Here is a 13,741-nt window from a genome sequence, read left to right on the forward strand (position 1 = left end):
ATAAGAGACACAATAAAGCAGGGAACAGAGGTTCCCAGTGCCTTCTAAAGAATACGGGCAAGACAGTGAGCTGGGCGACAGGGAAGCGCAGCAAGCTGGCACAGTAAGATAACTTAACAAGAGTCACAGGAGGAATAACATAATAAGAAACACAACAAAGCAGGGGACGGAGGTGGCTTAAGCAATTAGGCGCCTCCCTCCCACATGGGAGGTGCTAGGTTCAGTTCCCAGTGCCTCCTAAAAGAAACGAAAAAGATGAACAGACACAGCAAAAGGAAACAACAAGGGGGTGGGGAGAAATAAATACAATAAATCTTTTTAAAAAAAGATAATTGATAGTTTTTAAAAATTTCACTCTAGTTGTCTTTCAAACATCATGACAAGGGAAACCAAACAGACAAAAACATAATGCCACAATATTGTTCCACAGGCATAAGAGTTAAAGTCAATAAAAAACTATTCATATCCTTAACATCAGAGACTGTTTAAAACAAGCACAGGAAACCAGGAATACTGCTCAACCATATTTTTATTGTTATTTTTCTGGCTTTTTTTTTAACTGGATTATCATTTACACATAGTGAAATGCAGTTTGATGGATTTTGACAAATGCATACACCTTTCTATCGCACAACCCTAAAAAGATACAGAACATTCCATTACCCTAGTAGGTTTCCTTGTGCGATCCCTATCAATCCAAGCCCATTCCCAGCCCCTACTAGAGGACAAGTATTGCTCTGATTTCTATCACTACAGATTAGTTTTGCCTATTTTAGAATCTCAGAGAGATGGAATCGGTGTTTTCTCTTTTGTATATGACTTCCTCCGCTCAGCATAAGGTTTTGAAGAGTTAATGTGGTTGTGGATCAATAGTATGCTATTTTTTATTGTTGAGGAGTGTCCCATTGAAAAATACACCATAATTTGGACATCTATTCTCACTTTATTGGGCATCTGAGGTGTTTCTACTTTGGGAGCTATTAGAATAGTTTCTATGAAATATGTATATACAAGTTTTTCAGGACAGGCATTTATCATGGGCAAATAACAAGGGATAGAATTACTACATCATGGGATAGGTGTATGTTTAACTTTAAAGGAAACAATTCAAAAGTTTTCTAAAGTGGTGATATCATTTTATTTTCCCCCAAGAATGTATGAGAATTCTGGTACCACCATCTCCTTGTCAATACACAGTGTGGTCACTCTTAAATCTCACTCATTTTGGTGGGTGTACAGTGGTATCTCCTTGTGGTTTTAATGTGCATTTCATTGAATACTAATGTTGTTAAGTACTTTTTCATGTACTTATTATTCATTCCCATATCTCCTTTATGAAGAATCTGCTCAAGTCTGTTTACCTAGGTTCTTTGTGTGTTGAGTTGTAAGAGTTCATTACATATACTAGATAAAATCTTTTGTCAGATATACACTATGAATATTTTTCTCCTAGCCAATGGCTTGCCTCTTTATTTTCTTAAGTATCTCCTAATGAGCAAAAAAATTTATTTTAATGAAATCTAATTTGTCATGTTTAGTGGTTCTTAGTCCTGTTAAAAATATCTTTGCCTACACCAGGTTACAAATATATTAAGAGTCTTTTAGAGTTTTTGCTTTTATATTTAGGTCTATGATCCACCTAAAACAAATTTTTGCATATAGTATGAAGTAGATGTCAAGATTTGTTCTTTTCCATATCTTCCTCCAATTGTTCCTTCACCATGAAATCTATCCCATCCCCCTTCCCCCCGCCCACTAACTGTACAGGCATCTCCGTCAAAAATCCATTAACTGTAAAAAAATAAAGACAAAAAAAATTCATTAACTGTATGAGGCAGTCTTTTTCTAGATTTTTTAATTCTATTCCACTGATCTTTGTCTATTTCTCCACAAATCCTTAATTACTGTAGCTTTATAACAAACCTTTGAATCAGGAGTTTAAGCTCTCCAAACTTCGTTATTCTTTCACAAAGCTTTTTTTTTTTGGCTATCCTATCTCCTTTACATTTTCACACAAAATTATAGATTGAAAATCTCAATTTATATTAAAAAAAAAGTTTGCTGAGATTTCATTCGGATTACAGAAATCAATAGATCACAGTAGAAAGAAGAGACATACTGATAATAACGTACCTTCTAATTCATGGACATGGCATCTTCCCATACATTCGGTTCTTTAATTTCACTCAGCAATGTTTTGCAATTTTCAGTATAGAAATCATATACATTTTCTTCTGATTTTCCTTATATATTTTATGCTTTTTGATACTACTAGTCATTTCATCAATTTCATTTTCCAAGGTTTTGTTGCCAGCAAATAAAAAAACCACCGATTTTGGTATAATGATCATGTATCCTGTGACCTCAATAAAGTCACTTAATTCTAACAACTACATAAATTAGGATTTTCTACATGTACAATTATATCATCTGCAAAAGATAAAAACGACTGGATTGCTTCTTTCTTTACAAACTTTAGAACTTTTATTTATATTTCTTTTTCTTGCCTTAGGTGCACTGGCTAGGACCTCCAGTACCATGTAAAATTTAAATAAAACTGGTGAATACAAACATCTTGTGCTGTTGACAGTCTTACGGAGAAAGCATTAAATCTTTTATTATTAAGTATAATATTAGCTGTAGTTTTTCATAGATGTCCTTTAATAGGCTGAGGAAGTTCCCCTCTATTACTAACTGATAAGAATTTTTGTCATAAATATTAAATTTTGTCAAATGCTTTACTGGCATCTACTGAAATGATTACACATTTTTCTCCCTTGTTTTATTATATTAATGCAGCAAATAACACTGGTGATTTTCAAATGTCCAACTAAGATAAATTCCATTTGGTTTCACTGCTGATGTATTATCCTTTTTATATATTACTAGATATAATTTACTGATATTTTGCTGAGGATTTCTGGGTGCTTCTGAGTGCACGTCCATGAGGTATAGTGGTCTGTAGTGTGTGTATGTGTGTGTGTGTATTCAGGGTTTTGCTGACCTCAGAAAATGAGCTGGGAAGTTCCTTCCTCCTCTACTTTCTGGAAGAGTTTATGTTAGTTTAGTCTTATTTCTTCCTTTAATGTTTGATAAAATACACAAGGAAAACCATCTGGGCTCCACATTTCCTTTGTGAAAAGTTTTTAAAGATAAATTCAATATTTTAACAAATAATGGGTATTAAGATCTTCTATTTCTTTTTTAGTCAGTTTTGATTTTCTTTTTTTTCTTTTTTAAGATTTACTTTTTATTTATTCCACCCCCCTGCCCCCGTTGTCTGCTCTCTGTGTCCATTTGCTGTGTGTTCTTCTGTGTCCGCCTACATTCTTGTCAGCAGCACCGGGAAATCTGTGTCTCTTTTTGTTGCATCATCTTGCTGCGTCAGCTCTCTGCGTGTGCAGCATCAGTCCTGGGTAGACTGCACTTCTATCGCACGGGGCAGCTCTCCTTATGGGGCACACTCCTTGTGCATGGGACTCCCCTATGTGGAGGACACCCCTGCATGGCATGGCACTCATTGCACGCATCAGCACTGTGCATGGGCCAGCTCACCACATGGGTCAAGAAGCCCTAGGTTTGAACCCTGGACCTCCCATGTGGTAGGCGGACGCTCTATCCGTTGAGCCAAATCTGCTTCCCTGTTTTGATTATCTTTCAAGAAATTCTGACTATATCATTCAAATTGATGAATTTATTGGATGAAGTTAGTCACTATATTCCCTCATTATGCTTTTAATGCCCATAAAATAGTGCTGATTTAGGCTTCCACTTTTCTTTGCTCTTCCTGATAGGTGTTTTATCATTTTTAAACTGATCTTTCCAAAACCCAACTTTTGAATTCACTAAGTTTCTCTATTATATGCCCATTTTCCATTTCATCAACTTCTGCTTTTATGTTTATCATTTCTTTTCTTCAATTTAATTTGGATTTACTCTGTCCTTTCCCCAGCTTTTTAGGGTTATCCGTGACTCTTTCTAATAACTGTGTTAGTGCTTTGCCTACACATTTAAATATTCAAGAACAAGACCATACTTTCTATTTCTTTCTGAATCATTCAGAATTCATCATTATTCCCTCAGTTGAGTTTAACTAGTTATACCTGTTTCTTAAAAAAAAAAAAAAATCTCTGAATTGAAAAGCACAGATTCATATAATCAGTTATAAAGGAATCATAATTGTTTTAGCCAAGAAGCTTAATTTTAAAAGCCCACTTAAAGAAACTTCCAGATAAACATGCATTCAGCTAACCTCCCTCTCAAAATTCTAATGAAACAAACTTTTGCTATGGTATGAAAATAGTCACAAAGTCAAAGAGACTAGGTAAAAAGACCACACTAGATAAGAAATGAATTAATTATCAGAAGCTCAAAAATAAATGAACAAGTATTAACAGATTCAGCAAGAAAGAGTTCAAACTAAAAATTGCTGGCAACAGGGGATACCAAAAAAAAGGTAAACTGATTTGCACTACAAAAACCGAGAAAAGCTCAAGCATTGGAAGTATCTATAGAGGATGAGGGGTGAGATCAAAATTAAGGACAATACTGAAATTCTAGATAAGGAGCAATTAGATCCCAGATCCCAGCAACCCCTTTCTCTGCCTCAGCAGAGACCCAAGATTGTAAATTCTGGAAAAACTACACTAGAGAGACACCAGGCACAGAGAAGAAATGGAGAAAGGCAGACTAAACAAAGTATCTACAATGTATAATGAAAACATCCATAGCTTCCTTTGACTAGATTGACATATATTCCTTTCCCTAGTAATGCAATCTAACCCCCTGTCAACCCTTAATGGTGAAGTTTTTTCGTCCTTTGGGGGAGGGAAAAAAAAAGATTAGTTCAAGAGAAAAGACCTCCAGATACTGATATTTGGGAATCATTCAAAAGAAAACTTCAGATGTCTCTCCTTCACCTCACTGTAAGTCACATCAGTCAAAGCCTCATATATATCAAACAACCAAGGTTCAACCAAAAACAAGAAAAAATAGATTGCATGGAAAGTTAAAGGGGAAAAAAGATAAGAAAATAAGAAAAATGGGGATTCCAAATAAGCAGTCCAAAAAAGAGTTCCAGTAAGAGAGCTAATAGACAGGAGAAAATCTAAAGAATGAAAGAATAATACTTCTTTCTCTAGAATGAAAGACAAGATTAAAAGGGCTCATCAAAAGGAAGGGAGGAGGAGGGAAAGGACTGTAGGGAGGAAGGAAGGATAGGAGGAGAATGAGGAGAAAAGGAAAAAACCAGTGTAGATCACAGTGAGATTTCAGATACTGGGGAGAAAGAAAATACCCTACAATCATCCACAAACACAGAGAGGTCACATTCCAAGAACCAGGAATCAGAATTGCATCCGACTTTTTGACCATAACCCTGTATGACAGGAAACAATGAAGCAATGCTTTCAGAATTCTGACGAAAAAAATTCTACCCCAGAATTCGTTACCTATTAAAATCTATTATGAGAGCTACATAAAGACATCTTCAGACATACGAAGATTCAAAAAGCTAACTTATTAAGAAAGAACTCTCTTCTCAGGAAGCTATTAGAAGATATATTCCAACAAAATGAGGGTGGAAACAGAAAAAAGAAACCACAAAAATCCCCAAAATAGGGACTCAAAATCAGGAAGAGTGTAAGCAATTTTTAAAAAATGATAAAGGCAAGCCCCAAGGAACTGCTATGAACAGGCCTAGAATGCAACCACTCCAAAGCAAGAGTACGGATCAATAGATGACTGTCAGAAAAGGAAAAATGAATGATTACCTGATATATTTAATCACATTGAGAGCAGATCCATGGTGAACCATTAACTCCACAGAAAAAAAAAATTTAATTTCCTTAATACTCCAAAATTAACACTCAACACATCTCAGTTATAAAGGGCCAGTTTGAAAAGAACTACACTACTGAGTTTCAAGGAGAGAGAGGCATAGGGAATCAGTTCAAGGGCTCCTATTACCACTCCCACCTGGCTAGAGATTCACTTCCACAGTGGAGCACTATGACTTAAGGAATGCACAAAAACCATTAAATGCACTAAGGTAGGACAGAATTGGGGGGGCTGAGATTGAATACCCCTGAACTATAACTTTAAGACCTACAAGAATCTAAGCTTTAAGACATTATCTTGCAGGATTCAACACATGTGGGGTTTTAAATTATCAACTACTAATTTTTATCTATAAATATTTCTATTTTCCCTGCCATTTTTGTGAAAGTGCTCTACCATAGAAAATGCAGAGATTACTACCACCACTTCAAAAAATTTCAGAGACAAGAAAAAGCCTTCGAGTTCATGTAGACTTCTGTTTTTCACAATGCTGGTTTGTCTTTTGTGGACAAAATAATTTATGGAAGAAAATTATCTTCTTGAGCTAACCCACTCTTGTGCCTAGAAACGCAGTGCAGATGGGGCTTTTTGATTAGATACAGTTAGGGACCTTGGCTAGAGCACTTGATTAGATGGCTTTTGATTGGACAATGTCAGTGAGGCATGACACAGGTCTCCACCATCTTGCTGGGTCTCATATAAACCGAGAAAACAGAGACACCATTTTGACCCCGCCACATAAGAGAGGACTCCAGGATCACTAGCAGCAAAAGCTGAAGCACAAAGTCCCCAAGGGACTGGGCCCATGGAGCAGCTCGAGGATGAAGAGATCAGCCATATGTCTAACGGCTCCCTGCTGGGCTCGGGAAGAAGGCAGAACAGCCAGGTGGAGAGAGAAGGTCCAGAAAGAGACAAGCCATAAGCCTGATCACCCACAGCTGAGCTCTGGGAGACAGTGAGCCTTGAGGGGAATTCTGTGGCTATCTTGCCACATGGCAGGATGCCAGGATCACCAGTAGCTGACTTTGGTGAAAAAGCATCTCTGATGATGCCTTGATTTGGACATTTTCACAACCTCAGAACTATAAGCTAATAAATTTCCCATTAAAAATGTGGTTCAGCCAGCAACCAAGGTAAGAGAAATGGACTAAGTTCAATATAGAATTCATTTTGTACAAGCTGTCACAAAAAATTCTAAGAAATGAAAAAGGAATTCTTAAAAAATATTTCCACACTGCTAGAGTTTGTACTAGTTAAGAAGTACTGAGAGTTTTCTTCCTCAGTGTCAGTCCCACTATCTTCACAGAAAGTAAAAAGAGGCTGGGATTCCAGGCTGAGATCTGACAAGAACTCTAACTATAAATCCCAATCTAATACAAATTGACAGAGAGCACTCCTAGAAAGTAAACTGTTACTCCAGAGTTCCTTTAAAATATCTCTCAATCTTTCTAAGGTTATAGGTCAAAGTACAAGAGTATATACTCACACATACACATCTTCTAGACACTGCTGTTTTAAAAATTATAAAATATTCCGTATTGTAAGACATTCTGCCTTCTACCAGTTTGTTACTGTTTGCAATCCAACATTAAAAGAAAGGAAAATAGCCTCTTCTTGAAGAATATATCCCTACTCTACAAGATTTGAAGGCAAAATTGTTGAGGAATTATTAAATACCAGAACTAACTAAAAATTATTTCTACCGGCATTAATATAAATATAAACCCACTTGCTTTGATCCTTCAAGTTCATGACAGTTTGGGGGGGGGGGAGAAGGAATTATTATTTAATGTATCACTTCATTTCAATTTAATCAAATATTTCTATAAACTATATTCTTAAGGTATTTTAAATTAACTGACATGTTTCTAATATTTTCAGTGGCATGCTGTAACATCTTTACTTAATAAAAAATAATCAATGAATAAATTTTTAAAGTAGTCACTAACACTTATACATTGACATGTACCCAAATCCTTCCATTAACAGTGACATGGAAACCATATAGGAAATAAGTTTATTAAGAATGGGAATCACCAAGTGGTGGTGATTTCTGCAGATCTATCAGGGACAGTTAAATTTCCTAAATTCAACTTGCAATTTAAGTGGAAATCCTTTCTTCTGGTAAGAAGAGGTAAACAATCTTCTCAGAGAGTTCAAGAAGAGAGAAAGTGAAAGAATAAAAATGTATCTGGATCTCTGGCAATTATTTCCCTTCAAGTTGTTTCTCTACTTCAGACTACAGAACCAAAAGCTTTCTATTGCAATTCAAATGATCACACTTCAAATGATCCATACAATAATGAAAATTGACTTTTAGGTTTGAAAAACTTATAAAATACAGTATCTTTAAAACTTTTGCTTGAGTTGAATCTTGAATTTGGTTACCAAGAATACTCACATGTGTGGGTTTTGAACTCCTGTAGGATTGGGATTCAGAGTAAACCTTGCTGTAGATTTGAAAGGTGGATTTGCAAAGTTCAACTTCAGTGCTTTGCGTTTACCTGAGAAATAACAAATAAAAAGTAAAAGTTTCAAGTACTATAAAATAGGTACTATTCTGAGGGCATAAGAAACTCATACCAAAAGGGAGAACAGCAACTTGTTTTAATGTATAGCTAAGATAAGATATTTTAAGAGGCAACAAAGAATTTCTCAGAATTAAGAACAAGTAAATAAAATTACCTAAAGTTGTCACTAACCACAAGTTACAGTGCTGCGATACAAGTAACAATGCTCAGTGCTTCAAGAAGTTTCTGGTATTCAGAGGTTTAATACTCTTATAAATGAAAATACCAATATAAAAATCATTTATCTTAGCAATATATTAAGATATACTAAAATAGTACTACCTTTCCAGTTGGTTGTACTTTGATGCTTTCAAGTTAATAAAAATTATTTTCCCTCATATTTAATATAAACAACTAAGTGAAGACTCTGAAGCACTCTACAACCAGAATGGACTTAGAATGTCATGGCATAGTCAACTTCCACTTAATAACATTGGTAATTAAAAATCATTTATCTGAAGTAGTTTCTTTGGGGGAGGAGGGGAGGCAGACAGGCCATATCTACATTTTTATTGCACAGGTAAAGCACATTCATTATGGAAAAGTCAGAAAATTCAGCAAAGATAAGGAAAACAACAATCACCTATAAAACTGACTACCCCAAAATAATGTGTACTTTCTCCTGCAGAAGTCTTTCTATAGATAGATAGACATGTATTTTTTTCCTCCTTAAAAATAAAATTGAACCATTGACACTGTTCTGTAAAATGCTTAATTCACTAAACATATTTCTTTCAATATCATAAATCTTCTCACAAGATCATCTCTTTAGGATTCTAATATATGGATACTCTATAACAGAATTTAATCTTTAAACATTTGCAACAAAACTTGGTTTCACTGTTCATATTAAGGATACTTTTAGCAACACTACTCCTTACAGTTTATTATACATATATCTACCTACTCCAAGAACACCTGTGCAATCCAAACACTTACCCACTGCAGTGGATTCAGGACACTTATTAGGGGGCTCAAGCTATTCAGGCTGGTGTTTTCCATGAGTTTCAAAGGTTTGAGTGAGGAACACCAGGAAAAGAGGACTGCAAAGGCACAGAGTCCAGAGCTCCTTGCCAGGGCTCCTAGAGCAGGCTTCTGGGATGGGCCTTTCTCCCATATAATATGAACTCCCAAGAAAACCAGACATGTGCATTTTCAGAAATGAAGATGGTACAAGAATTTGTAACAGAATTGATGTTTGCCCTTTCACATTTATCTAACAGTAAGGAGAGGTAGAACATTTAAACTATACATACAAAAGATACTCCATGAAAAAAAGATTTAACTATATAAAAATACAATTTCTCTAAATTACCAAAAAAAAACTTAAAAATTTAAATGAAAACCTGAAAAAAACCCTTACTGAGAAATACAGAGAAATGGGCAAAGATATGAACAGAAAAGCAAAAGTAAGGGGAAAAAATATGAAAAAGTATTTACTAACACCAAAAATACATAAAACAGGGAAGCAGCTGTGGCTCAATTGATTGGGCTCCCATCTACCATTTGGGAGGCCCTGGGTTTGCATACCAGGGCCTCCTTGTGAAGGCAAAACTGGCCTGCACCCACGGAGAGCTGACAGCCCACGTCCACAGAGAGCTGGCGCAGCAAGATGATGCAACAAAGGGAGATAAGCAGACATAAAAGAACGCACAGCGAATGGACACAGAGAGCAGACAGCAAGTAAGTCGCGGGGGGGGGGGGGCGGGAATAAATATTTAATATGTATATATTAAAAAAACATTTGTTTGTATGACATTGGCAAATTCAGTTTTTACTTATTTAATGATAGCATGTTGATGTAAGGCAGGAAAAGAACCACTAACACATTCTGGTGTAAAAACAAATGAACATTTCCGGTGTGAGGGCCATGGATACATATGAAAAAAAAATTTTTTTAAGGAGGTACCAGGAATTTTAACTGGGACCTCATATATGGGAGGCAGGTACTCAACCACTGAGCTACACCTGCTCCCTGAGCATGTCCTTTTATTGTTTGGAAATTTGTCTTTAGGAAATATTTAAAGATCGAGGATTGTGTCCTATCCTTGAAACCTAAAGGAATTTGCCTTGCTGGATTTTGAAATTGTTTGGTGACTTCTTCCTTCCATTCATTTTTCCCTTTTGGAATAGGAATATCTGTAACTCTTATCCTATGCCTGTCTAACCACAGTATTTTGGAAGCTGATAACCAGTTTTCCAGGGCCACAGATGGTAAGGAATTTTGTCCCAGGACAGATCATACCAGAGTCTTACCCATACCTGATCTAGATGATTTTGATAATGAGGTTTGGGACTTTTGAGATGACTCTACTTAAATGAAATTTTGGATTTGAGTTGATGCTGTCATAGGTTAAGAGCTTGGGAGATGTTGGGATAGGCTACATGTATTTTTCATGGCACAGATGTGACTCTGGGGACCAGGGGGCAGAATGTACTGGGCTGAATGGTGGCCCCCAAAGATAGCAGGTCCTAATCCCTGGAACGTGAATCACCTTATATGGTAAAGTTTTTGCACACATGATAATGTGAAAGATCATGATTAGGAGATGGTCCTGCATTTTCTGGGTAGGCTGTAAATGCCATCACAAATGTACTCAAAAGGCAGAGGGAGATAAGTCACACAGAGGAGAAGATAATGTGAAGACAGGAGACTGGAGTGATGCAGCTACAACCAAGGACTGCTCACAGCCACCAGAGGCTAGAAAAGGCAGCAAGGAACAGATTCTCCCAAGAACGGCCCAGTGAGGCTAGACCTCTAGCCTCCAGAACTGTGACAGAATATATTTCTGTTGTTTTAAGCCATCAAGTTTGTGCTACTTTGTTCCAGCAGCCATAGAAAACTAACACACTGCATAAAGATTTGTTTACAAGGATGCCTAATGCCACTGTAGTTGTAATAGTGGGCAAAAAACTAACCACCAAACTCAGACAATATATAGGTGTAATTGGATAGACAGAATAGCCATACAGTGGAGAAAACTGCAGCCATGTTCAAAATGATGGTATAAGAGTAGTGGGTCCAAAACTGTAACACGAAATACATGGGTGTGGTATGCAAGGGTGAGGGTTCAGTACCTATACTGATTTAGTTTAGCATAGCATGGCAGTTCTCCCAGTGTGATCCAGGGATCCCTGAGAACCTTTCAGAGAGTCCATAAGGTCAAAATTATTTTCCTATAAAAACATTATTTGTCTTTTCCACTCTCTGAGTGTACAGTGAATTTCCAGGTACTTTATGATGAGTGATATCCCAGTCATCAAATGCAGAAGCAAATATGAAAATCTAGCGTCCTACTATTAAGCCAGACATTAAAGAGACTATTTTGTTTTGAAAGTTATTTTTCAATCAGAAAAAAACAAAAACAAACACATTACTGGCGATCAGATGTAGCTCAAGTGGTTGAGTACCTGCCTGCTATGTATGAGGTCCTGGGTTCGATCCCAGATACAAACAAACAAAATGAAAAACCCAACTCTCATTAGTGAGCAGATATAGCTTAGCAGTTGAGGGTCTGCTTCCCATTTACAAGGTCCTGGATTCAATCCCTGGTACCTCCTTTAAAAAAAAAATTAAGTAATCAAATTTGTGAAGATAAAAAGTTTTTAATCAGCTCATCCCACATAATAGCTAATTGCACTGCTCTGTCTTGTAGATTTTACTCTTTTATTTTTTCCCTTTCCTTGGGAGCTTTGAGAGTGTTTACAGTAGGATAATGAAATGAGATACTGAACTGGTAATAGGTAGGCAGACAGGGAGGCAGGCAGGCTCACTCCAGATGAGAGCCTTAAGAGATTCTGAATGCATGAAATATAATTAAGAAAAAAACTCTTAAGCTCTTCTGGCTGTTCTAAGTATTTTCTTTTAAAATTTTTCATAATAATTTATTTGCTCTGTTCCTGTCCTGTATTTAATCTTAGTCTTTAACCTGTTTTTCACCATATGGGGATCATGGGTAAGTTACCAAGTGGTTTCACACACACATCACATGACAGGCTGTGTTAAGCTTTTGATTTGGGGCATTTGTCAAAATTGTGCTCATTCATATTTATGATTGCAAAGTTCTTTGGAATTACTGATACAGAACTCTTTGGCTAAAAGGAAGAGTACTGTTATTATTCTGAACCAGAAAAAATCTTGGAACTAGTCACTTCTAAATTTCAATTTATGTTCCTACTATTTTTAAAAAGTTATTAACCCTTAGAATTTAATTTTCTCAAACCATCACTTCCTCTAAAATTAGTCCCAGTTTTCAAGATTGGATCCCAATCCAAGTTTTCATTGGCAAATACTTCTGAACTTTTCATAGGCCTTTTCTATTATCATATAACTGATCTAATAAAAGGAATACTGTATTGTCTGTGGTCAAATGCTACTTTAAGATCAGCATGTGCCTGTGTAAAATGTGCTCCAAAAGATGATTACTATATAAGGTTTGATTCTTAACAGGTGATGAATTGCCTAAGCAACTGAGTTATAAATACATTTAGGCATAAATTTCCATTCACTGTTTGCCTTTCTTAGTTTAGCATAGGTTGTTGAGAGTTCCGTTTGTGTGCCTTTTACACATTTAGGCTATTTAGGTTACTTATGTGATTTATTTCTTCAGAAGAATTTTTAAGTCTTCTCAATAATTCCCAAATCAACCACAGGGAATGTTGGTGCCATAGAAATGAGGAAACAATACTGAATCATGGCAACAATAAGAATATTTGTAATTAATAAAGGTCTTCAGTGTAGTTTAAAGATTACTTCTGATTTCTGTACTATTGTGAGGGACCAGATCTCTGACAGCCTAACACTGCTGATAATTTTTTAAATTATTCTTGTTGGAACACTATGTGGTATGGCAACAGAAGGGAAGCAATGCAAAGAAAGATGCCATACTATACATGGCTTGTAGAGATTTTTAAAGCTAATAGGGATTAAAATATTTGTACAACAGGGTTTAAAAATAAAAAATAAAAATAAAAAAATAGATGAAAAACAGAGATTATAAATGTGTGAGTCCCTTGTGATGGGACTGTGATACTGTAAACAAGAGTTAAGAATTAACAATTATGATTATTGAATTACTACAGATTCTTTTTTCTTACTTTTCCAGTATATTATAGAATAGTCAAAAGTTAACGAAATTATTGAAACTCACTGGTCTCACCCTTGTTTATACTTGATATTATAATGGTAACCACCCCACCCTCCCTTATTTTAATCTATAAAAACCCTAAATTCCTCAAACTCTGGGAGACAAGATTTTAGGCCCTTAGGGCATCTGAGCTCCTTGCTATGCCTTGGGAATAAATTATTTTCTCTCTTCGAAATCCAGATGTCT

At 36.0% G+C, this 13,741-nt stretch overlaps 1 protein-coding gene across 1 annotated transcript in view; it reads right to left on the minus strand.

The window, feature by feature from the left end:
* The window catches only part of MAP2K4 (mitogen-activated protein kinase kinase 4), a 128,779-nt gene that overhangs the window by 87,204 nt on the left and 27,834 nt on the right, over nt 1-13,741 (minus strand). Inside the window, 1 exon segment of the mRNA XM_058283463.2 lies at nt 8,240-8,342. Coding sequence (XP_058139446.1) covers nt 8,240-8,342 — 103 coding nt within the window.

The sequence above is a fragment of the Dasypus novemcinctus genome, chromosome 21, assembly GCF_030445035.2.
Source record: "Dasypus novemcinctus isolate mDasNov1 chromosome 21, mDasNov1.1.hap2, whole genome shotgun sequence".
Taxonomy (NCBI): domain Eukaryota; kingdom Metazoa; phylum Chordata; class Mammalia; order Cingulata; family Dasypodidae; genus Dasypus; species Dasypus novemcinctus.